The 26,246-nt window shown below is 36.6% G+C and overlaps 1 protein-coding gene across 1 annotated transcript in view; it reads left to right on the top strand.

Annotated features, from left to right (window-relative positions):
• CSRNP3 (cysteine and serine rich nuclear protein 3) overlaps positions 1 to 26,246 on the top strand; it is a 93,467-nt gene that overhangs the window by 9,569 nt on the left and 57,652 nt on the right. The window contains exon 2 of the mRNA XM_007450057.1: positions 8,047 to 8,217. Coding sequence (XP_007450119.1) covers positions 8,070 to 8,217 — 148 coding nt within the window. The 5' untranslated portion in view covers positions 8,047 to 8,069. The remainder of the gene's footprint in view (positions 1 to 8,046; positions 8,218 to 26,246) is intronic.

Genomic DNA, 26,246 nt, shown 5'->3' with positions numbered 1-26,246 from the left:
GAAGTGTATTTGGCTAACTTGTACTTCTTGAATTGGCAAGCCACCAGTAGCATTTTTCACATTGGTGGTGCCCCATGGAAACACCTTGCAGGATTTTATCTTGTGAATTAATTGCCAAATCCCTATCTTCTTGGCGGCAGATAGGTTAATTTCTTGCCAAATGGGTTAAGGCAGAAATAGCCCTAGTATTGTGAAAGAAGTTATCCTTTTTTTTTTTTTTTTTTTAAGAGAAATGCATAAGCATTCTGAGACCTGTGGTGTGATAAGTGTTCAAGGCATTGAAATCTGATGCCAACTTCTTAAGATAATGATTATCTTATTTAGCAGAAACTTTAGCCAATAGTCAGTGTTTGATTAACATAACAGTGTAAGGGCAGTAGCAGTGTGAGTATTAGGGCAGAACAAAGATTACTCAAACTCATGGTGTAAAAAATTTGAGGAGGAAAAGGATTGAATATAAATTAACTCGTTTAAAATTGTATCCTGATAGTTAGGAACACATCTGGATAACTAATGATATCCCACCAGAAAATAAAAATAACACAGTATGATATTTTTTTAGCCAAGCTCTCTTTTGTTGAGTATTGGAATAAAACCTACACACCATCAACTGAGCAACTGTCCTCTTCATCCTCTCTCTGGCCCTGTAGACAATCTGGCTGATGAAGTGTGACATTGTGAATAATCTTGCTTTTGCCAACTCCACTCCTCCCACCTGCTATCACAGATGAGCCACACACACCAGTATTTTCATCAGCTTGTTTGCACTACTCATCTCATCATTTGAATTTGGTGAAGCAACCAGAAGAAACATCAAAATTGTTTTCCGTTCTGCTTGAAAGTAAAGAAGAATAAGCTTCTTTTTCTATGCAACTCAATCCTGACACTGGCGTTTCCTGTTCAAAGCGAACAGCCTGAGCTTATCAAAGTCGTTGGGCGAGAACAGTCATGGTTTCTTAGCTTTTTGTGCTTGCTGGAAGAATTTGATGAAGATGTAAAATAGATGATTTTGTTCTTTGACAAATCATGAAGAAACGTCCTTCGTGTCAGGTTGTAATGCAGTTAACATGCTCCTTTGATGTATGCCATATCACCAAGGCAGAAGGGTGTTGGTTAATGACCTTTGCAGTTAAAGGTTGCTCTCATTTTGATCAACTACAAAACTAGCAAGCAAGCAATGCAAAGGATATACGCAGACTCCCAGGTAAAAGTGAACAGAGGGGCTCTAGACACCGGCTTTGTTCCTGAGAGAGGACCATGTAAAGCTCCCGGTTTAAGCAGCCTCCATTGGAGTTAAGGACCTGCCAGGTCAAATGAACCAGGAACTCACAGCTCACCACCCTTTCTTTTATCAGGCCAGGGAGGAAACAGCATCTCACCAAAAAGACCTCCTCATTACCATATAAGGAAATTCTTGCCATGCCAGAATTACTTCCTTTTAAATTCATTTTTTCCTGTGTCAGTGATAGGCCATGCCTGCCCTAAGCCTATTAACCGTCTCCCACCCCCTCACCTTTTTTTCAGTTGTTTGATAAACTCTTGATTCACCCTAATAACCTTACATATTTTATTTACTGGGTTTTGTCTGATTGGTAAAGGACAGGAATATTCACGTATGGTATTTCCAGTTGGTAGGTGGCATATTTTTATGTAGATGTTTTGTTGATTTTATAGTCATTCTACTTTCTCACCAAGAGCACCAGTTAGGGTTGTTAGAAGAGATGCAGGCTGCCCAGTTAAATTTAAATTTCAGGTAAGCAACAAATAATAAGTAAAATTATATCTCAAATGCTATCTATTTTTTATCTAAAATTCAAATTTAACTGGGTGTCCTGTTTTAATTTGCTAAATATTTTAATTTGCTAAATCTGGCAACCCTAAAATGATTCTTCTCCAAATCAGACAACTTGCCCTTCAGAACTAGGAGATTGATGATGCTCTTAAGGCATTTTTCCTGTGGTCATTTCCCTATAATGCAGAGCAAAACATTGGGAAATAGGGACAGAATGTAAGAAGAAAAAAGGATTAAACATTAGATGAATATAAATGGGATAGTAAGAACTCAGTGAGTTACCTGGGAAAGCTATGGAATTTTTAGGCAGTCAAAAGAGAGGGATATGAACCAGATTCTAACAAATACCCAAAGTTTAGCTTCAGTAGTTCTTCCAGAGGCATTCAAATGTACATTTTTATCCAGTGTCTTACTTATCTTCACCCTGCAGCCTTCTGGTTTCCAACACTTTTTCCAGAAATATATTAAATAAAGTAATTTTATTTACTTATAACCATAGAAAGTCGAGTGTAGTTTACCAGTATCTTTTTGAGGAGAAATGGAAACATTTATACTTTTCTACTACTCTTTCTCTAAATGTGTCCAGAGACTTCTTACATCTAACACAAATATGAAATAAATAGTATATGATAATTAAGAATAACAGGTATACAAGATTACAAGATGTTTATTAGAGTTTTAAAATAAAGTAGTTCAGGGCTTCCCTGGTGGCGCAGTGGTTGAGAGTCCGCCTGCTGATGCAGGGGACACGGGTTCGTGCCCCGGTCCGGGAGGATCCCACATGCCGCGGAGCGGCTGGTCCCGTGAGCCATGGCCACTGAGCCTGTGCGTCCGGAGCCTGTGCTCCGCAACGGGAGAGGCCACAGCGGTAAGAGGCCCGCGTACCGCAAAATATATAAAGAAATAAATAAATAAAAATAAAAAATAAAATAAAGTAGTTCTTAATTGAATTTGGCAATAGAAAGGGCACTTAGGTGTACGGAAAGAGGAATCCCAAACTGAGAAGCTGGCCAAGTGTTGAATTCATGGATGTCTTGCCGAAAGCTTTACTTTTGGTTTCAGGGTTTGTAGGATTCGCTTGCAAAATAACCTCTCTACACTCAGTTAATTTAGAATTTAGAGAGAGTTTATTGAATTAACAAATAACAGTATACTAATTAAGAAAAGAATAGTGTAACTAAGAAAGAATCGTAAAGGCAAAGGTTTATACATCACCGAATTGGGGAAGCACCTACATCCAGGTCCCAGCAGCGCTGGGAAGTCCCTTGTCCAGCAATCTGGAGTCCCAACTGAGAAGGTCCGGGCCGTGCATCCACCCATCGGGTGAGACTTCAGTTTACCACTCGAAGGAGCCCAGCTTTTAGCACCAGGCCGCAGGCTGCTAACAATCAGCCTACTTGCAAGTTTGCAGCTCTGGTTGTCGTCATAAATGCCTTGGTCTTAACTCATAAGTTTTGGAATGTTCTTGATCCCCAGGGGCTGGCCAGACCCTCAAGGTGAAAGAAATCCCATGACTTACTCTCTATCTTATCTAGGGGTTTATTATTGATTCTGGCCTGGGTGTAACTCAGCAGTTAGGCATGCAGTCAGCTTTAGCATCATTATCCAGCCAGAGAGGCCTGGTGCCACCTCTGAAGCCTGAACAAGACTACTTTACTAGCTTCCCCAACAATGGACTATATTAATAAGTGAAAAAATTAGATAAATCGGTGTTAGACAAGGAAAGGATATTGGCTTTGAAATGCAATTGAACTTATTGGAGCCTCTGAGTGAGGTTCTCTGAGGTGATAGCATATTGGCTGGCTCCTTGTCTACTGGCCACGTAGTCAAATGGTCGCAGGGCTGACACCTGACCCAAAATGGGCTAAAAGGTTGCTCATGCTTTGGAACATTAAACTTGAACTGTGAGACATAGAAGTTGCTGGGCTTAAACCTGGTAACTGTGGTGCTCTAAAAAAAAAAAGATCATGGAATTTCTACAACCATAATCCCAGAAGCTGTCCTTATTCCTGCAGTTCCTCAATTTTTCATTTCAGCTCATAAACTAGTTCAGTATTTTTCCAGCAGATGTCTTTGTGCTTAAGTTATAGCTAGAATTGGCTTTTGGGTTGCTTGCAAGCAAAAGAAAAAAAAAATTATATGATGCTTTGAGGTCAATTTCATCTCATTTTAATTCTCACCTAATCAAATATGCCAGATATTTTGCTAGGAGAGATAGAGTGGTGAATGAGATGTACATGATTCTGCTTATGGAGCTTTTAGTCTATCAGAGAAAATAGACACTGACAAAATAATTAAAGTATGGAAATAGAAGGGTTTCATTCATTCATCAAACAAATATTTATTGAGCCTCTATTAGCTATAAAGAATTGTTCTAGACCCTTGGAACATCATTACAGAGATCCCTGCCCTGGTATCTTCCAGCAGTGAGAGGCCCGTGTACCGCAAAAAAAATAATTAGTAAACCTAAAAATACATAAATAAATAATATGGATTTAGGAGGTGATAAGTGCTGTGGGAAAAGAAATCAAAAAGTAGATCGGAAAGAATCATGCATACATCAAAAGGCTTAGAGTCCAGAGAGAAAAAGCAGGTTAGAGAAACTGAATTCTTATTAGCGCTGAAATATTGGCAAAAAGGCCAATGGCTCAAAAAGAAGATGAAGTTAGCCAGAGTTAGCCAGAGTATATTGTTAAGGACTTTATAAGCCATTTTGAGGATTTTGAACTTTATCCTAAGGTAATCCAAAGCCACTTAAGTGTTTTAAGCTGCTGAACATGATCACATTTGCAATTTAAATTTATCATTGTGCCTCCAACCTGGAAAACCCATTGAAAGCAAACAGTAGTGGATGGGAGAGAATAATTAGGATGTGGCTGTCCTAGTCCAAATGAGAAATGGTGATACCCTTGACTAACATGTGTTTCTTGAATTGGAAAATGGTAGCTGTGTTTAAATGGCTGATAACGAGACTTAGATTCTCAGCTTATCACATTTAGAGTAAATTAATGCCTGTTCAGGTTTATCTTCTGTTCTTTGAGCTTTGATGCTGTTTGCCAACTTGAAATGTTGACCACTTTTTCACTGGCTTCATACCTACCAAGTTTAATTATGCCTCGTCTTTGGGAACAAAAATATATTATTAAATGACTATTTAAGGAGCTATGGCAGCCACAGGACAAGCATTGATTCTGCTCACTTGCATCTATACCTAGCTAGCTACCTATTGTCATCCTCAAATTCTGAGAGAACCAATACAGGGTACAAGCAAACCAAGTATATACAACTCCTTTATTAACAGGGTCTTTTCCCTAAATTCTTTTTTCTTTTTTTTTTTTAGTATTTGTTTAAGGATCTCTTTGTTTTTCTTTTATTTTTTCTTTTCTTTTTCTTTTTCTTTTTTTTCCTAAATTCTTGTATTCTTTTCTTTCCTAGTGAGCTAGTATAGATACTGTAGGCGAAAACCACATGTTCCCTTTACCATTCCACTATGAGGTCTTGATCAAGGTTTGTATACTTGTAAGCAATAGGTCATTTGGCCCTCATAATTCGTTATGACATCTTGTTATGCTCACAGTGTTTTTTAAAGGCTGTGAAACTAGACAGGTGTTACGCTTGGTTGCTGCACAAGCAATTTAGCACTTAACCAGTTTCATGGGTATAAGTTAAAGTTATGCCCACTTGTAATTATTTGAATGTTTAATTTCCAGCATAGATACTAATCCCACCTTAAACAGTCAGTTCCTTCATCCCTTTGACCTGGGAATAGCTCAGGCTCTTTCAGTCTCAAAGATGTAGACAGAAATTACAGCCAACCTTCAACTCCATTGCTTCAAGTCTTGCCAGTACAAATGTAATAACAAAGGGAAAAGAGACTTTTGAATTCCCTCATCATCCCTCCAAAAATTTCCCCTCTCGTGCTTGAGGAGGTGAGAAAGGAAGAGAAGAATACCACGTACCACATTTTGCCATGTTTGAATATAGTTCCCTTTGGTCCAGTTGGGTATCCTTGAGAAATCTGCCTTTCTTAAGGAAGCTGGGGAAGGTCAGATGGGAAAGTGGAGCTTAAGGACATGGTTTTTAACTGTTCCCATTGCAATATCTTATTATAAAAATGTACTTTTTAAACATGGATTTCCTTTTTGTATTATTTTGTCTTGGTGTCTCTCCCTCATGAATTACTTTGCATCGTGTTTGAAGTGAACAATTTAAAAATTTATATCCTGTCCTACTTTTCTTTCAGGAACTTTACTTGAAATATCTGTTTTTCTCTCCACCCTCTCAGATATGCATGAACATCTTATACATTTCACACTCTTTAAGATGGAGAAAATAATAAGCTAATCTGAATAGTGGTAAAATCAGTCAGAGTAGAGATTTTATTCTCAAAAGAATAGACAGTGTAGTATCTTCTTATTGCTATCACTTATCTCTATTGTTAATATAAGTCCTGAAAAAGACATAAATTAGTAAAACAAGGCAGTAGAACATGAATTTGCGGGTTATTCTCAATTCCATGCAGCCCAGCATAGTGGATGCTTGCTCCTTGGGAGCAGGTAACACATTCTACTCCTTTTTGTATCCCCTACTCCACCCAAGGAGGCAAGCATATGCATACCAGTTACTAAACACGTGAATAGATGAGTAGAGTAAGTTGAAATTAATGATACTTAAGAGACATCTAATACTGTACTTATAGAATTCACACCAGTGACGGACCAAGAAGAAGATTTTGACTAGGAATTGAGTGCTGGGCTATATAACTCTCTAGGGCTGGTGTGTGGACACACCCAAGGAAGGAAAAGTCCAAGGAAGGAGCTACTGGAGAACAGACTAGAAATTAGACAAATGGCCCTCCAATTTGAGGATGTATCAGAATCACCTGGAGGGCTTCATAAAGCAGAGTCCTAGGCCCTACCCTCTGGGAGTTTCTGATTCAGTAGATCTGGAACGAGGCTTGAGAATTTGCATTTAGGGGCTTCCCTGCTGGCGCAGTGGTTGAGAGTCATAGTAAAGCAAAATCTAAGTTACATATACTCTTTACAATCCAGCATTTCACTTTGAGAGATTCATCTAATAGATAGACTCACACATTTACATAGACATGAGGGTATTCCTTGCTCACTGTTTGAAGTAGCAAGGCCCCGGAACCACAAAAAAAAAAAAAAAAAAAAAAAGAATTTGCATTTCCCTCCCAGGTGATGCTTATGCTGCTAATCTCAGTAGACCACTTTGAAAACTACTGAATTAAAATTTGGAAAACAGGCCCAGCTAAGGGGATCTGGTCAGGCTGCCTGCTCTGTGATCTGCATAGAGAAGGGGTTATTACAGAGATTTCTGAGGGCTGTGCCTAGATAATGTAACTAAGAACTCAAAAGAGAGTTAAAATCAGCTGACATAATGAGATGGAAGATAGAATGCATGGAATCAATTTAGCAATACTTTCAGCTAAGTTAAATTTATTTAACAATGTAAGACCATCACATATATCTAAGCTAATTTATAATAAGTTATTCCTGAAAATATTCTTACACTGCAAGGAAGGTTTATGCCCTTCAGCTGACTATGTATATGTCAGGGTAAATGGGGAAGGTGGAGAAAGGGCAGCTCAAGTAAAGGGGAAAACCCATTCATCCTAGAGAAAGGATTTAGGAGAAACCGTTCCCGCTCCCCACACCTCACTCTTCCCACCAAACTAGTGCTACGTCCAAACTAACTAGCCTTAGGAGGTTTCCAAAACAGTAGCAACAGCTTTAGCAGCCAGGTGTCATAGGGACATACTTCACCTTATTGTAATGTTTCAATGGAAACTACCTAAAATTTAGACCTGATTTCATACAGTGCTGAGCTAATTAGGTTTCTTACATTTTAAAACTTGAGTACGAAGTTTTTGCGTATTTACATGTGTTCCTTCGAGCAATCATTTAGGACCTTGGGGAACGTTGGCGTTTATTTTCGATACAGAATTTTATGGACTTAGGTGGATTTTCTCAATTTGCCAACGAAAAGGAATAAAGGTATTGCATTAAAATGAACTATGTCTAAAAAAGTTGATACACTTTGGTAAGCAAATGCTCATATTTAATTTAATTTTTGTTAATTTGAAAATGTTTTTAAAAAAACTGCTTAGTGATCCTTTCAAGGGAAAGCTCAGCTCATGTATAAAAAGCCACATAAAAATGACTCCGGAGACCTTGGCTGCACATCCAGCGGTCAGATGTTTCAATGCTTCGTTGCTCCCGTTCCTGCTACAGGTGCATGTGACAGCGCTGCAGCGATGAGTGGAATTTTAAAGAGGAAGTTTGAAGAAGTTGACGGCTCCTCCCCCTGCTCCTCTGTGCGGGAATCAGATGATGAAGTTTCCAGCAGTGAAAGTGCTGACAGTGGGGACAGTGTCAATCCATCCACTTCTAATCATTTTCCCCGTGAGTATGGAAACTATACCTGAAACTGATTGTCTGCTTCTACAGTGAAAATAATTGTACCGTCTTGGTCATTTTTAAACTTTTATTACTAGTTTGTTCTTGTTTTTACAATTGAGCTAAAAACAAAACATGATTAAGTAAAAATGAAATATTTCTGAGGCATCAGTGGGTTCCTTTATTTAGAATGCTTTTGGGAGTGGATTATTTGATAGTGTTAACCAACTGATTCAATGGAAAAAATGACATTTTATTATTATTACTTTTCAAAGGAAGCACCCTACTCCAACAGTAGATGGGGAAGGACAAGTCCAGGCACAAAAAACTGTATCCTCCCATAGCTGAAATGATATTCTAGGAGGAAAAAAAAAAAGTGGGGAGGATGTATTTGGCCGTGGAAGGTCTAGGTTCAGTGGGAATGAGCATAGCCAGCCATGAGTTAAGAAATGAAAAAGCAGCAAAACTCTCCCAAGTGTGCGAGTGCAGTTTATACCTCTTTTCCACTCATCCCTTTATTCTCTTATCCTTAAGAATAATATTTAAAGCCCACAAAGAAAAAAAAGGTGTATGCTTTCTCTTTTTCCTCTTCCTGCCACACTGTAACATCACTCCTTCCTGTGAGACAAGGTGAGGTTTGAAGGACTGACAGGAAGATTTTGTAAGGAAATACAATCTACAGCCTAAAGGAGACTGACTATTAATAGCTAAATAATCTTGAATTTATATTTACAACAGGAAGATTTTAATATATCATGATATCATGATAGATAACTAGTCTTAGTTTTTTTATTTTTCAGTTAAGTAGCTGATTTTATTAATATGTGATTCCATAACATAAAATTTATTTTGGAAATGTGACAACGCAGAAAACCAAGAGAATTAACCATACTTTTAAGAGGTAATAAGGAACTCAGTAAAGCTATTGAACACGAAACAAACATACAAAATCGACAGCATTCCTTTAAGCAAGCAAAATTAATAGAAAATATAATGAAAGGGCAACTACACTTATTATAACAGGAAAAAATCATCAAATATTCAGGGACAAGGTTATTGTGTGATGTAGGTGATCTTCAAATACATTTACATATATCATTATGATGTGAAATGAGCTGTGTTTTGATTTAAAAGAAGATATATGTTTACCTATTTGGCCTTAATATTAACAGTGATAATAACAACAACATCATCATCTGACAGGGTTCTGTGAAGATCAAAGAGCAAGTGAGATAATACATATGAAGGAACTTTATAAAATGTCAAGTACTCAGCACATGTTATATTAAAAATTATTCTCATAGCTAACATTTACTGGGTACATGCTCTGATTCAGTAGTTTTATATACATTATTCCTATTCTTTATAGCAATCCTGGAAGTACCATTACTTTCAGTTTAAGAAGGAGATGACTGAGGATCAAAGAGGCTAAACATCTTGCCCAAGATCACACAGGATTAAAGCCTGGATATACATATATACACACACACACGCACGTATATATATGTCCATATATTTATGTGTTCCACCCGATAGCCTTGACCTTTTCCATTATCTCACTCTGCCCTTTAGTTATGTAATATTGGACATATCTTTAAAATATGATATATTATGAGTTAGAAAAGAATACTGGAATTAATGAAGAGACAGGTTATGTTTCTGGTAAACATTTATAAAGGTAAATCTGTTAAAGCTTTCCACATTAATTTATGAATATAAAAGGATAATCTCAATAAAACCCTCAACTGGATTTTCTTAGAAGGTGATGGAATAATAAAAATCCATTTGGAAAAATAAGCTAATGAGAATAAAGGGATATTTTTTAAAAGAAGCCATAAATGTTGAAAAGCCACTCCAGATATCAAATAATAGTAGAAAATTATATAGTTTAACATTTTTGGTACCATGTTAGATCTAGGAAAATAGAGAAAATCTCAACATAGTATAGATAAGAATTATATATATATATATATATATATATATATATATATATATATGAATAGGGCATTATAAAACAATGGGAAAGAGGGGTATTTAATAAATGGTTTTGGTATTAGAGTTTGAAAAAGAAAAATTTAGATAACATATCTCACAACATTGCCAAAATACATTTCAGATGGGTTAAGTAGACAAATATTTTTAAAAATCAAATCACAGGGGAAGTTTCATATTTGGTAGGATTGTTATCTGAGTGTTGAAGTAACATAAAAAAGTTACATTGCAAAATATTTAACATATTTATATAAAAATATTAAACATACCTGATCCCCCAAAAAACCCAAAGTAAAAGTAAAGTAATCTATATTGGAAAAAAAAATATTTGCAGTTAATATGGTAAAGCGTTATTGTCTGAATAGCGAATAAAAAAAACATAAATTTTTATATAAATTAAGATACACACCCCCAAACATAATCTACATGATAGGAAATATGATTAACAAATATTTTGAAGCATTTAACACCAGTAGCAATAACAACACAGATTAAAATAATACTAATGAGATTTCATTAGTATGAAATCATGGAAATTTCATCTCCTTGAAATTAGTGTTCCTCCCTTCAACAGAAAATACTAACACCTAAGCGCTGGTGAAGGTCGCAGTACAAATTTTGCATACATCCATATTGCTGTTGATGGCAATGAAATTTATAAAAGTGTCTGTTTAGCACTTTGGAAATATAAGAGCCATAATGATATTCATATCTATAAGTCTATACTTCAGAGAATTTATCTGAAGGGGTAAACACCAAAAACATGGGGAGAAATGCATAACTGAAAATGTTGGTTGTTGAGGGAAATAACAAAAAATGGGAACTGGGGCAGGGAAGAGGAAGGTAACATGTCTAAAAGTGGGGAAATGATGCATTAAGTTATGGTAGCTTATACAATTAATTAATTTACATGATAGGTATGAAGACAGGAGATAATGTTAAGAAAAGCAGAACACAAAATTTTACCTACACTGTCAGGGAAAGTCTCTGTGTCATAATGGCAAAGAATGGTATGGTGCTTTAAAAACTGAAAACGATTTGATTTGTTGAAGTATTAGAATGATAGATTAATTTTCATATGTATTAATTTTTATTTCAGTTAATATTCATACATCCCACAACAAAGAAATTTTAAATTTAAACTAAAATGATAACTGTAGTTCTGATTGTGTTTATGTAAGCAAATGGCATGATTAGCTAAATCATGCAATACTACAGCTAACTAGTAAAAGGTTTTTATGAGTTATGTCCAACAGATGTTATTTTTCCTGTTGAAGAAAATAGAAATATTTTGTGATGCCCAAGAATTTACTGAAATTTTCAACTCATTTGTTATCAGTGGTAGTTGGCAATAGTTAGTTTATGAAATTGCTGATTTAACTTTGTATTAAGTGAACTCTAGCGGAGATTTTTCATGATTTTTAAAGATAATTAAATGATTGATTTAATAAAAAGTGCCTTTTTGATTTAATAGTCTGTTTAGTTCACCATATTCACATTATGGAGAAGGAAAAAAAGAAAAAGTGAGAGAAAAAGACCCCAAAAATCAAAAAACAAAAATTCTCCCTCAAATATTTGCTGTATAAAAGATCTGAACATGTTAACCAATGTAAAAGAAATAGTTTAAAAGATTTCTTGTTTCTAGAAATGTATTTCAGATTATTTGCTAGACCCAAATTGATGCACAAATTTTTATAAAATGTTTTATTTATTTTTTCAGCTAAAGTACAGTGATCTTATCTGCATATGAATCTATGAACATACATTTTTAGAAATATTGTTATTGATGAATCTTATTTCTTTAATATATTTTTCTACTTTCAAGAAAAAAAGTAGTTACCTTAGAGTAAAAAAGGATTTTTGATGACTATCAAATTTGTATAGTATTAGGAAACCAAATTTAGCTTCACACTGAGATCTTTTAAGATACAGTTATTTAAATCTCACTCTTCATGAGCTCATCTTTCAAGTTTAAAATGTCAGATGCACTCAGTGCTTTATAAGCATTAACATATTGTATAACATAACATTTTGTTATCATTGTAAATATAGGAATTGATAAAACTGTGTGGTACAAGTCAGCAGCTATGGTAGTAGAAAATTCCATCTATTCTAAGCTTTCTATAAGCTATTCAACTTGCAGCACATCACATTGTGATATTAAAAGCTTTGAAATATAAATCAATAAAGGCATATGGCTTTTACCTTGGACTTTTGAGTTTTGCTAGGCAACTAGCATACTTACCAGCAATGAACCAAGGTCATATCTTACACTTCCCTTGAGATAGAAGTAGCTGGATTCTGTATTGCTGTGGAACGCTTTGTTTCATCAAATCCCTGTGGCTCTATAGCCAATCAGCCTGTACTTGAGTGCTGTCAAAAGGAGAGCTACAGAGAAGCTAGAATGATTTTTTTTTCCTGCCCTCTCAAGGTTCCTGGCATTTCACACGAATAATGAGAAGCTATATGATGAAAGGAACACATTTTTCCTGAAACAGAGTGTTTCTACAGATAAATATATAGTATTTAGGAAGTGGAAATATCAAAAGGCAAAATGATAGGTATTCTAAATTGCACATGAAAACAGGTAGTGTATGTCTTATATAGGGATAAGAGTTTCTAATTTACACTTTCACATTCTTGGGTTCATTTGATATCCTAAAGTTGTTGTGTGATTAGGAGCCATTATTGTACCCATTTTATAAAAGTAGAAATTAACATTCAGAGATATATTATTAATTTATCCAATGGCTGAGATTTTAATCTGTTTTCCTCCTTCCTTCCTTCCATTCTTTCTTACTTCCCTCTCTTTTTTCTCTGAATAAACAGGCATAAATACGCTGCCATGTGCACCCAAGTCACAGTCTTCCTCCAATGTCATTTCCCTCGCAATGACTGCACATTTCATAGTGGGATTGGAGACAAAAAATCAAAAGAAATCAGATCTTGACATGAAACTTTGTAGTGGAAGTATGACCGAAACATATCTATTCTCTTTACCAAGCAGTTAAAATGCATTGAAAATCTAGATTCAGTTTTGACAAATATAGTGTATCTTATGTTACAGTCTCTGTGGTAGATGCTTTCAGACATGTCAAAATGATAGACTACAAGTAGTAAATACAACTCAGAGATACAGTGACAGATCATGTCTACTCAGCATTGTGGTATTAATTTGAGAACTTACTATAGCAAAGACAAACATAGCAATCTATCCCTAGATCAGTGATTTTTCAAACAATGGAGGAGTGTTAAGGCAGAAACTGAACATAGAAATTTTAGGGAAGTCTTTGAGCAGGACTTAGGACCACATGACCCTCAAAAGCTCCTTACTACCCTGTAGTAATATGGTTCTAAGAACAAGGATCAAAATAGCATCTTAAGTTAGAGCAGACACCAAGTGGGAAAAGATAAGCCGCGTAGGTCAAGGCACCTCTGATAAGCTATTAAATTAAGACATCTCCAGACTCTGACTCTCTGCAGCTCCTTATGTTGGAAAAGAACCAAATAGCCTGGCCTTGTGAGATCAGACCTGGAACCAGTTGCAGATCTATTATACTAGGTCATGTCCCTATCTGAACACCAGACATGGACTAGTTGAGTCATTAAGTATTAAGTTTAGTTTAGTGGAAATGTGGGAGTTTAAGTAGTTGGCACAATTACGAGTGGAGGAAATAGATATGAGTTAGTGGTCCATTTGGAAAATACTCACTTGAATGTACTATAAAAGCCGTTGGCTGATACAGTGGAATTGTTTTCAGATCATTTCATCTGAGAGATCTGAGAGAGCCAGTAAGATAAATCAGAAATAGTCAACCATTGCTGCCTCCTCTGACCTTACTTAGACCATCCTTCAGGTTGAAATGTCTTCTACTCTGCCTCTCAATCTCTAACTATAAAGTTCTGTACCTCCTACAAGGCTCATATCAAATATTTCTTTCTCCATGAACACTTTACCACGTCTCTCATGATACTCATCCTCTTTGCCTGAATCTCCTGGTATTTCACCACATTCAAAACCTTTGGCAATGGTTTTCTAACTTCTTTCCATCCCAGTTTTGCCCACCAAACCATGATGTCAGTAGCCATGTGATGGCTCATTGAACCATTAGCCTCATGTTTCCTTGACCACCTCTATTCTGGAGTCTTCCATTCCATTCACGTTCTTTACCTCCACTCCATATAGCTGCTTACGTCCACAGCTTCACCCAACATAGTTCTATAAACTAGTACAGCTCTATCACCGAAATATCAAATTTCAGTGTTCCAAACTCAGACCATAACCTGTTTTCCTTCCACTTCCTTTCTCCCCCTAACCCACTTTTTTACCTCATCCTGTTTTCCCCCAACATAACACCCACGTCTTGTCTTTACATATCTTTCCACTCCACCCTTTACATTCGCTTCATTATTTCAGCTTTTTTTTTTTTTTTGGAGACTTGGACTCAACCATTTCCCTCCCATATCCTTCACTCCATATTTCCTTTTTATTCAAAACATCCGAACACTTTAAGGAAGTTTTGGAGAATATGACGAAACTATATGTTTTCAAACTCAGCTGCTTGTTACTGCCACAAAATATCCTCCTAAGGTGCCCACGGTCATTTTCTCTTCTATCTCAAAGAGCACAGTGTTCATCAGACTCATCAAGTCCCTCCACCTCCTACCTCATATTCAACAGATCATCTTGCCTTCACTGTGAATGCTACCTAACTATTTGTCCTTATCTGCATGTCCTTACATTCTACCTTTAAGCAGTGCCGTCAAAATGAGTTTTAAAGAAATGAGTGTAAGCTCATCAAAGGCAGGAACTCAGTCTTTGTATGCCTAGTATCTAGTAGGCACTTAATAAATATTGGATAACAGATTGAACTGAAGAGTCAGGTTTATATATATGTATACAACATACGTGTGTGTGTGTGTGTATATATATATATATAATACAAAATATGTGTGTGTGTGTGTGTATATATATATATATATATATATATATATATATATATATATACTGTTGAGTGAAATACACAAGTTGCAAATAAGACAGTACTTACATAATTAAAACACACAGACAACACTCTATTTTATGGAAGTAAAAATATACATAGGAAGGGCTGATACACAACAATGTGGGGATTGTTTCCTCTAGAGAGAAAGGATATAAGAAGGGGTGGTGGCTGCTTTAGCTGTACTTTCTCACTTTCATTTATATTTTAAAAGGAGCAATCTAAAATAAGTATGCAAAATATTAACACTATACACTGTTATACTGTATATACAGTAAATCCCACATAGCATTTTTGCCTCTTCTCTGGTGTTAATGTGGAACATTGTTTCTTTATTTATCAGTGAAGTAGCTGCTTGTGTGTGGGAGCGATTGTAAAAGAAAAATATTTAGGTTTGCTATGATTTTGCTGTCCCTAGTGCATCAGGTGAATTTGTAAGAATGAGACTCTACTGCAAATTCCTTCAATTTGTTGTAATTGAAAAAGCCACAACCAAGGAGCCAGAAGATCCTCAATCTAGTTTTAGTTCTGTTACAAGTAGCTCTGACTGTGATTATATCACGTTTTTTCACTTGAAAAATGTGAAAATAGATTGATTTTAAGGTATTTTAAATTGCATAAGATTCAGGCAATCCTTTTTCCCTCCAAATATAATATGCCTCTGGTAGTCTTTTTCGCTTGTGTTATTTATAGTATTGTATTTGAGGACATCTTTGTGTTTTCGGTGTTTATGCTTGTGTACTATTAGTGTACCGATATACAAGTCCAAAAGAATATTCCATCTGGTGCTTTTAGTTTGTAGATTCCACCCCCCAAAAAGAAGACAATCATGTGGGTTATTTTAATTGATGACATTTTGGGCTGTCTTGATTAAACAGATAATGCACTCGAAGAATAGTACATTAGAAAAAAAATAGTACATTAGAACTGTAAAAAAGACAGTTTCATAAGGACTGAGTAAAATTAAGTGATGATGGTTGGAATAAAGAGTTGTGTATGTTGTTCTGTTGACAGTGAAATGTTGGAGAATAAATAGAATATTCATGTACTTAGGATTTTAAAAATTATCTTCAAAGCTGTCTTTATCTGAGATGTATAAGTGAACACTCCGGAACATCTCATTACCACAAAGGAATATTCTAACTAAAAATTTCTAAAGAAAGCTGCAAAAGAATGATGCATTGGAAGGAATGATTTATCTGGAATATGTTTAAAATGCATAGTCATTTGAAGCCATGGAATGTTATTTATAAAACTAAATATCTACATTTGTCTCATTTATGTGCTAATTGTGTTTTAATATTGATAGGGTCAACCCTACTTGTCAACAGAATGTACAGGCATTTAGGCAGTATATTTTAAGAGGCTTTTCTGTCCTAAAATATCTTCTACCACATAATTGGAATTCCCACCATTAATGTAATCGCTTTGGGATGATTCCTTTGGAATGTCTATTGAAATCCACAGAGCGGAAGATCCCACGTGCCGCGGAACGGCTGGGCCCGTGAGCCATGGGCGGGGAGCCTGTGCTCCGCAACGGGAGAGGCCACGGCAGTGAGAGGCCCGCGTACCGCAAAAACAAAACAAAACAAAAAATCTACATATAGGTGGCCTATGTAGTCTATCTAGTAGTTAAAAATGTAATGTCTATACTCAAATTGCTTATATTCTCATCAAAGATTGTCTACTCAGGGGCAAGTAATGTAATATCTCTGATGTTTAGTTTCCTCATCTATAAATACCAATAAAAAATAGTATCTACATTATAAGTTTAATGGTGGCTTAAATGGGCGATATAGGCAAAATGCTTTACATTGTACTTGATATTTAGTAAGTGCCCAAGAAGTGTTAGCTATGATGACGATAATGGTTCCAATGAGGGATAACACAAATTTTATTAACAGTTATTTTGGAAAACTACCTATGCAGAGAATAGCTCTCCAGAGGAAAGGAGATATATAATAGCTGTGGTTTTGGTAGGCTGGGAGAGAAGTCTGGAAAAGATCTAGATTAGAGATGCAAATCCAAATATCTTCAGAACCAGGCAAGTCATAGAACTGTGAGAAAGCATCCAGGTGTATGACATGAAGGTATGGAGGATCTAGAGTATACCTCCCTAAAAGGAGTTAGACTTAATGGTAACAATAATAACAATAAACCTGTCTAATCCAATGAAATTCTTCTTGAGGTTGTATTCAGTTTACTAAATACCTGTTTGCTACTCCTGGCCTAGGCATTGGAACATTATTCAGAGGATATCATGAGATTCAACACAACAGCTATGGAAGTAAGAATTTCCAAAGTATACTCTCCACTCTTGCTGGCATTAGTCCTAAAAAGTCATAAGGGTTCAGAATAATAGTCATAGCAGTACTAACTGCCATTTATTGAACTTTCATTAAACATTCAGTGCGAGGGACTGCACTTACATTTTATGTATGTTATCTTAATTAGCATAACCTATGAAGCATCTGATGCTGATTTTAAGTAGCTGCCCAGAATCACAAAGCTAATATGTAGTGGGGCCAGCTTTTAGTCTTTATGTCAGTCTTTAGTCTTTATGGAACCTGTACTTCTGTATTATTATATCATATTGTTTCCCATAATTATTGTTGAAAACAGCATTAACAGTCTTTCTCATTCGAGCATCACTTCTCAGACTTCTGAAAACATCTCCTAACTGTTTAGGAAATATAGTATAATCTACTGCTAATTAATAAAATAGCACATAGATTCCATTTCAAATGAGAGACACTCAGTAAATATTACATGGGTTGGGTTCAAAGTAAATAAGCTCTATTGGCTGACTAACTCTTCCCTTTGTGTTTAAATTGCAGGGCAGATAGTCAGAATTTTGTCCTCTTAGGTTTTCCTGAAGCTGAAGCACTTAGTCTTTTTCTGAATGGCATTTTCTTTTTAGAGTAAAAGGAACAGGGAAGAAGAGTTGCTGACATTGTTATGACTGAGGGTGTAAGGCTGGGCATTGTGGCACCTCCCAGCCAGGCCCACTTCCCCGCAGGAAGTGCTTCAGAGCTGCAGAGAAGAGGGTGTCTTGTCAGCTGCCTCCCCTTTGATTGACCACATCAGGCTTTAAAAATATCTATGATCTCATTAGCATCAGCCATTTGCAGAGCTCTCTTGTAGACCGTCTTAATGGAAACGTGAGAGCTTTTATGAGTGCACTCTAGGATAGGATTTATGGGAAATAGTCACAGCAGGTGTTTGATGCCTTTTGGACTTATTCTCCTGAATTCTAGATACCATCAGAACATCAAGAGAGTGTGACTTTTGTGTAAATACCAGGACAGAGAAATAAGTGTTGGCACAGGTATTTCTGGAAATTTTTCTATAACATTTATCAAGGACAATTTACTAGAAGAAATGGAGAGTAACTTGAGGCTTAAAAGTCAGAGAGGGAAGGAAGAAGGGGAGAGGAAGGGAGGAGAAAGAAGATAATGCAGTCGGTTGCACTGAAAATGTATACTTATATACTCAGAATATGGGATTAGGAAAGGAAAAGGGTAGTAAGCAGGAACAGCGTCATAGGGTGGAGGCGTGTGCTTGGCTCAGGCCCGCAGCACAGACAGCAAACAAGTAATAAATAAGAATATGTATTAAAAAACCAATTGCTGGGCTTCCCTGGTGGCGCAGTGGTTGAGAGTCTGCCTGCTGATGCAGGGGACAGGGGTTCGTGCCCTGGTCCGGGAAGATCCCACATGCCGCGGAGCGGCTGGGCCCGTGAGCCATGGCCGCTGAGCCTGCGCATCCGGAGCCTGTGCTCCGCAACAGGAGAGGCCACAACAGTGAGAGGCCCACGTACCGCAAAAAACAAAAAAAAAAACAATTGCTACTGTTCCAGTTAGCATCCCTTAAAGTTTCCAGTTAAGAGGCAGAATCCATTGCAACCTGGCAAGAAGGGTGGGTTTCCTTTCAAATGGTAAAAGAAATGTGAGATTTAAAAAAATGATGTTTACTGCTATACTTTACATGCATTAATACAGTTAATGCCTATTACTTTTAATCCTAATTTTTCACATGAAGGAACTGGAACTCAGAGAAGGTTAGTGACTTTTTTCAGGGTCCTGTTTTTAATAAGTGGCAGAACCCTGGCCAGCTTCCTTCCAGTGCCTGCACTCTTAACCATGCACCTTTCCCTTTCTATGGAAGCCTCAAAGGACCTGCTCAATGAAATCTTTTTCTTCTCTGATTTGCTTCTTAATCTAGGCTTGAATTTAACCCTTGCAGAAATCTATGTGGGTGTGATTTAATTTTCTAAGTATAAAATAAAATCATTAATTCAAGAAAGTCTTCACTGTGCAGCTTTTATGAGTATTGCCTAAAAGGTAAAAACATTTATAATTTATCATATGTGCCCTTGCTTTTAATAAAGACTACCTTTATATTGTCTATGTAATACTTAAAAAACCACAAGATGCTTGCCAAAATATTAAATAAAAATTTGCCACATGCAAAGATTTTTTTAATATTATTTTTGTGGTTATTCTTGGTAATCATTTAGTTCTCCAATTTTCAAAATTGTGTTTTGTATAGAGTAGCAAAATCAATTACCTTAGAATTCTTGAATAATAGAACTATGCATGTGTAAAGGAGTGTATGTCAGAGTATTATATAACCTGCATTCATTTGTCCAAAGTTTTGAGGACATATGGGTGAAAATATTTCTTGTAACGGTAACCAAATTTTCAGAAACAGAGACCTGATTGAAATAAAGAGGAATTTATTTGGGGTTTGTTAAGACTGCAGCCTGGGAGACAACAGATTTAAGAAGCACTTGAATTCTGTTTGCTAGGACTACAAAATGGGGAAGGCTTACAAAGGCAAAAAAACTACAAGGTTCCATAAGTTGTCTGTCAATAATTAGGATTGGAGCTGGCAAGAACTAAGGGTGCTTGTTAAGCAAGGATTGGTTTGGGGTCTGAAATGATTACATAGTTGCAAGGGTGGAGGGTGGGACTTTGAAACTACAAGGTTGCAGCTAGCAGCTGCTAGCAGATATTGTTTTGAAAATGGCTGGTGGTATCCTTCAGTTTGATACAGTTTAAAGAAAATTCAAGTTCTCAGTGATGCAGGAATGTGTCTGAAACCACATCTACAATGGTAACCCGGCTCCATTTTGGATGCCTGAATCATAGTTACTCCATTTTGATTTTTAAATAATCTTAAAAATGTCACCATAATCATCAAAACAATGAAATTCTAACAATACTGTTTTACACTGTTTTGATGGTTATCATAAGAGCTGTTTTGCTTTTGCTTGTATGTTTATTTTGTACTTTGAGTTATTCCCATAAATATTATATTGAAATAAAATTATATTTACTTGCCAGCCATGGTGGTTTTTGTTTTGTTTTGTTTTGGTTTTTTTTTCGGTATGCAGGCCTCTCACTGTTGTGGCCTCTCCCGTTGCGGACCACAGGCTCCGGATGCGCAGGCTCAGCAGCCATGGCTCACAGGCCCAGCTGCTCTGCAGCCTGTGGGATCTTCCCGGACTGGGGCACGAACCCATGTCCCTTGCATCGGCAGGCAGACTCTCAACCACTGCGCCACCAGGGAAGCCCCCAATGGTGGGGTTATTTACTCCACAGAAATTGGCAAATACCACACATCAGGGCTATCCATTTATTGTTTTGTAGATTGTGCAATGGAAGAGCGATGGAAAAAATGTGAAAAATGCAAATTAAAATTATATCATTTCTGTACCTTTTACATTGTGAATAGCACAAAAACCTGAATATTCTTCTAGTCATCAAAAATTATTATTCTACTTAGGAGAGAAGTCATTCATGTCACTGATGAATGAGTGAAGTTTCAACATGTTTTTGATATTTCATTTTCCTTTTACCCATTTACTTAAATGAAAATATCAATCAGTATTCATATCTAACTACACTCATCTATCAGTTGCAACCAGAAGTTGGTGATAGATACAAAAATTAGGCAAAAGTCAATTAATAATTGATTCTGTGAGAATCAATTGATTAAATAGAATTACAATAAAGAATATTTATATTTTATTATTTGTAAATCATGGGCTATGCATTCTTTATATAAATAAATGTATTTTTATGGAGAGCCAGTTGTTAACTACTTGGTTAGCTCTATGATTATTGTTAAACCCAGCAGTTTTTTGTGCACTTAAAAATTTTTTTGCACTTTTCCTTTATCCTTTTGAATGCCCTGAGTATAAAATTTTAATGTTTCTTAACTGAGAAAATGGTATTTTGTTAATTTTCATAAATATTGACTCATTACAGATTCTTGAAACTGTAAGAAATAGAGGGGAAAGCCACTCATTACACTAAAATGAAAAAATAGTTTGGGCGATAATTTATAGATATTTAAATATTAAAAAAAAATAATCCGGCTTTTCTCTTATGTTTCTCAACCATTTCAGGTCTTTTTATGCTGTAAGCTTTTGTCTGATTTGTGGTCAGTTAGCTCAGTTAGAATTTGAGTGTGAATATCAGGCACAATTCCAGACTGACAACTGCATCAGCTTCCTTCTCCTCTGCTGACACAGGCTACCCCCAATTCTGATCATATAGCTACACTGTCTATTCTCCAATTCTACAGAAATGGGCTAGAGGACAAATCAATGAAAATGTCCCACAGCAACAGAAAAACACAGTTCAAAGTGTGTGGTGCTCAATGATCTTTGTACACAGATCATAGTCACATATGAAATACCAACAAAAATGTTCCATCTGTGAGTTTTCGCACAGTGGTGACAGGTCATTTGCTATGCTATCTTTAAGCAGATGCTTGAAAAACTAAGAGTTTCTTTTTCCCCCTCTTGGAAATTGAAGTGTGTTATCTTATTAACATAGCTCTCATTGTTGTCAGTGTTAGCGAATATTTACTAACAACACCCAAACAGTTCTTTCATTTAATTGGACTCTGAAATTCACAAAGTTAGGCACCTTTGTTATTTAGGGGCAATAGCAGCAGAAAGACAGTATGAACCAAGAACTAAACAAATTGACATTTACACAGATTACACCATTTCATATAATTGTGAAGCCAGCATCAGGACATGTTTGCTATCCATTCACCTCTTTGCCCTGTCTACAGCCCATGCAGAGAAAATTATGTATGTGGAAGGATTATGGAGTGCTAGAAATAATAGCCTTCACAGGGATGGGAAATGCTCTGAGGTTAATTATAAAAGGTTTATTAGGAGACACAAATTTTGAGTTGGGCTTAAAGAATGATTTGGTAATGTATTAGAGGTGGAAAAAGAAGTATACAGTAGGATTATGGTGGATTATCCTTATGAATGTTGTTATTTATGTGGTATGAGTTTGGGAGGCTGTTCAAAAGTGCTGTAATATGTTAGGAACACATTCCTTTTCATTTAGACCCACCCTTCACATTCTTTCTTTGGGGATGGTTAATATCAGGGCTTTAAAGCCATAAAGCTGTCAATCACAGCCAGCATAGTGAGTGACTTGGTTTCTAATAGAAGGTTTGTGGGGCCCCACTAGTGTTCTACATATATGAATTAAAGAAGAGCTCCAATAAAATCAAGCAAAAGAGCAACAAAAAGAGAGCTAGAGCTGAAGCTCTTCTAATTTATAATTTTACCTAAAATTATTCCTAAAAGGATGCAGAGTAGATGAGGGATTGTAGGAAAATCCCCTCTTCTATGTCCTAATTTTCCACTTACTGAGTTGTGAAGTGAAAAATTACGAGGTATTTTTTTCCTACTCATCTAAACTCCTTTCAAGTCAGATTCACACAATCTGAAGATTACAACTGACCCTTTTTGCTACCACAGAATATTTCATTACATTAGGAGTGAGCCTAGGGAGTAAAGAGTGCTTCTTGGTGAGTTAGTTGGTTGGGGCCACATGTGATTTTCCCCCCATAGTGAACCTCATAGCTGCTGGCAAAATCAAGAAAGTGTCAAAAACACTGAGAGAACATATCTTTTAAAAACCATATGATCGGGCTTCCCTGGTAGCACTGTGTTTGAGAGTCCGCCTGCTGATGCCAGGGACACGGGTTCGTGTCCTGGTCCAGGAAGATCCCACATGCCGCGGAGCGGCTAGGCCCATAAGCCATGGCCACTGAGCCTGCGCGTCCGGAGCCTGTGCTCTGCAACAGGAGAGGCCACAACGGTGAGAGGCCCGCGTACCGCAAAACAAAACAAAACAAAACAAAACCCATATGATCATCTCAATAGATGCAGAAAAAGCATTTGACAAAATTAAACACCGATTTATGATAAAAACTCTCCAGAAAGTGGGCATAGAGGGAACCTACCTCAACATAATAAAGGCCATATACGACAAACCCACAGCAAACATCATTCTCAATGGTGAAGAACTGAAAGCATTTCTTCTAAGATCAGGAACAAGACAAGGATGTCCACTCTCACTGCTATTATTCAACATAGTTTTGGAAGTCCTAGCCATGGCAGTTAGAGAAGAAAAAGAAATAAAAGGGATCTAAATTGGAAAAGAAGTAAAACTGTCACTGTTTGCAGATGACATACATAGAAAATCCTAAAGATGCCACCAGAAAACTACTAGAGTTAATCAATGAATTTGGTAAAGTTTCAGTATATTAAATTAATGCACAGAAATCTCTTGCATTCCTATACACTAACAATGAAAGATCAGAAAGAGTAACTAAGGAAACAATCCCATTTACCATTGCAACAAAAAGAATAAAATACCTAGGAATAAACCTACCTAAGGAGGCAAAAGACCTGTACTGAGAAAACTATAAGATACTGATGAAAGAAATCAAAGATGACACAACAGGTGGAGAGATATACCATGTTCTTGGATTGGAAGAATCAATACTGTGAAAATGACTATACTACCCAAAGTAATCTACAGATTCAGTGCAATCCCTATCAAATTACCATGGCATTTTTCACAGAATTAGAAGAAGAAAAATGTTTTAATTTGTATGGAAACACAAAAGACCCCGAATAGCCAAAGCAATCTTGAGACAGAAAAATAGAGCTGGAGGAATCAGGCTCCCTGACTTCAGACTATACTACAAAGCTGCAGTAGTCAAGACAGTATGGTACTGGCAGAAAAACGGAAATATAGTTCAATGGAACAAGGTAAAAGCCCAGAGATAAACCCACACACATATGGTCACCTAATCTATGACAAAGGAGGCAAGAATATACAATGGAGAAAAGACAGTCTCTTCAATAAGTGGTGCTGGGAAAACTGAACAGCTACATGTAAAAGAATGAAATTAGAACACTCCCTAACTCCATACATGAAAATAAACTCAAAGTGGATTAAAGACCTAAATTTAAGACCGGACAGTATAAAACTCTTAGAGGAAAACATAGGAAGAACACTCCTTGACATAAATCACAGCAAGATCTTTTTTGACCCACCTCCCAGAGTAATGAAAATAAAAAGAAAAATAAACAAATGAGACCTAATTAAACTTAAAAGCTTTTGCACAGCAAAGGAAACCATAGACAAGATGAAAAGACAACCCTCAGAATGGGAGAAAATATTTGCAAACAAAGCAACTGACAAGGGATTAATCTCCAAAATATACAAACAGATCATGCAGCTCAATATCAAATAACCCAATCGAAAAATTGACAGAATACCTAAATAAACATTTCTCCAAGGAAGACATACAGATGGCCAAGAGGCACATGAAAAGATGCTCAACACCACTAATTATTAGAGAAATGCAAATCAAAACTACTATGAGGTATCTCCTTACACCAGTCAGAAGGGCCATCATCAAAAAGTCTACAAACAGTAAATGCTGGAGAAGGTGTGGAAAAAAGGGAACCCTCTTGCACTGTTGGTGGGAATGTAAATTGATACAGCCACTCTGGAGAACAGTATGGAGGTTCCTTAAAAAACTAAAAATAGAACTACAATATGACCCAGCAATCCCACTACTGGGCATATACCCTGAGAAAACCACAATTCAAAAAGACTCATGCACCCCAGTGTTCACTGCAGCACTATTTACAAAAGCCAGGATATGGAAGCAACCTAAATGTCCATCAACAGAGGAATGGATAAAGAAGATGTGGTACATATACACAGTGGAATATTACTCAGCCATTAAAAGGAACGAAATTGGGTCATTTGTAGAGACACAGATGGACCTAGAGACTCTCATACAGAGTGAAGTAAGTCAGAAAGAGAAAAACAAATATCCTATATTAACGCATATATGTGAAATCTAGAAAAATGGTGCAGATGAACCTTTCTCTATTCCTGCTTTCTTGCAAAGCGGAAACAGAGACACAGATGTAGAGAACAAGCGTATGGACACCAAGGGGGAGAAGGGGGCATAGAGATGAATTGGGAGATTGAGATTGACATGTATACACTGCTATGTATGGAATAGATAACTAGTGAGAGCCTGCTGTATAGCACAGGGAACTCTACACAATGCTCTATGGTGACCTAGATGGAATCCAGAAGGGAGAGGATATGTGTATACATATGGCTGATTCACTTTGCTGTACAGTAGAAAGTAGCACAGCACTGTGAAGCAACTATACCCCAATAAGTTTTTTTACAAATCAGTTATAAAGTTCTGTACACACAATGTAAAGCATTATCAAAAAGAGGAGAGTTGGAGGCTCAGAAATGCTTGCCTTGTATCCTAGAGTGTATTCACTGGCAAATATGCTGGTGTAGGTAATTTTGACCCGTGCTGTTTCCCTACTCGCTCAGTCTGATGAAGTTACTGAATTGCTTATGCAACCACCTAAGTCTGAAGGACTTAGAAGTTCCAAGGAAAAAGAATTTAAAGAATTCTTTCAAACTTACTAGTGAAGTCATTCATTTGATTATTAATAAGACTAAACTTACTACTCTGGGCCCGTGAGCCATGGCCACTGAGCCTGCGCGTCCGGAGCCTGTGCTCTGCAACAGGAGAGGCCACAACGGTGAGAGGCCCGCGTACCGCAAAACAAAACAAAACAAAACAAAACCCATATGATCATCTCAATAGATGCAGAAAAAGCATTTGACAAAATTAAACACCGATTTATGATAAAAACTCTCC

This window comes from Lipotes vexillifer, unplaced genomic scaffold, assembly GCF_000442215.2.
Source record: "Lipotes vexillifer unplaced genomic scaffold, Lipotes_vexillifer_v1.1 scaffold330, whole genome shotgun sequence".
In the NCBI taxonomy this organism is placed as follows: domain Eukaryota; kingdom Metazoa; phylum Chordata; class Mammalia; order Artiodactyla; family Lipotidae; genus Lipotes; species Lipotes vexillifer.
This window is presented reverse-complemented; position numbering and strand designations above follow the sequence as displayed.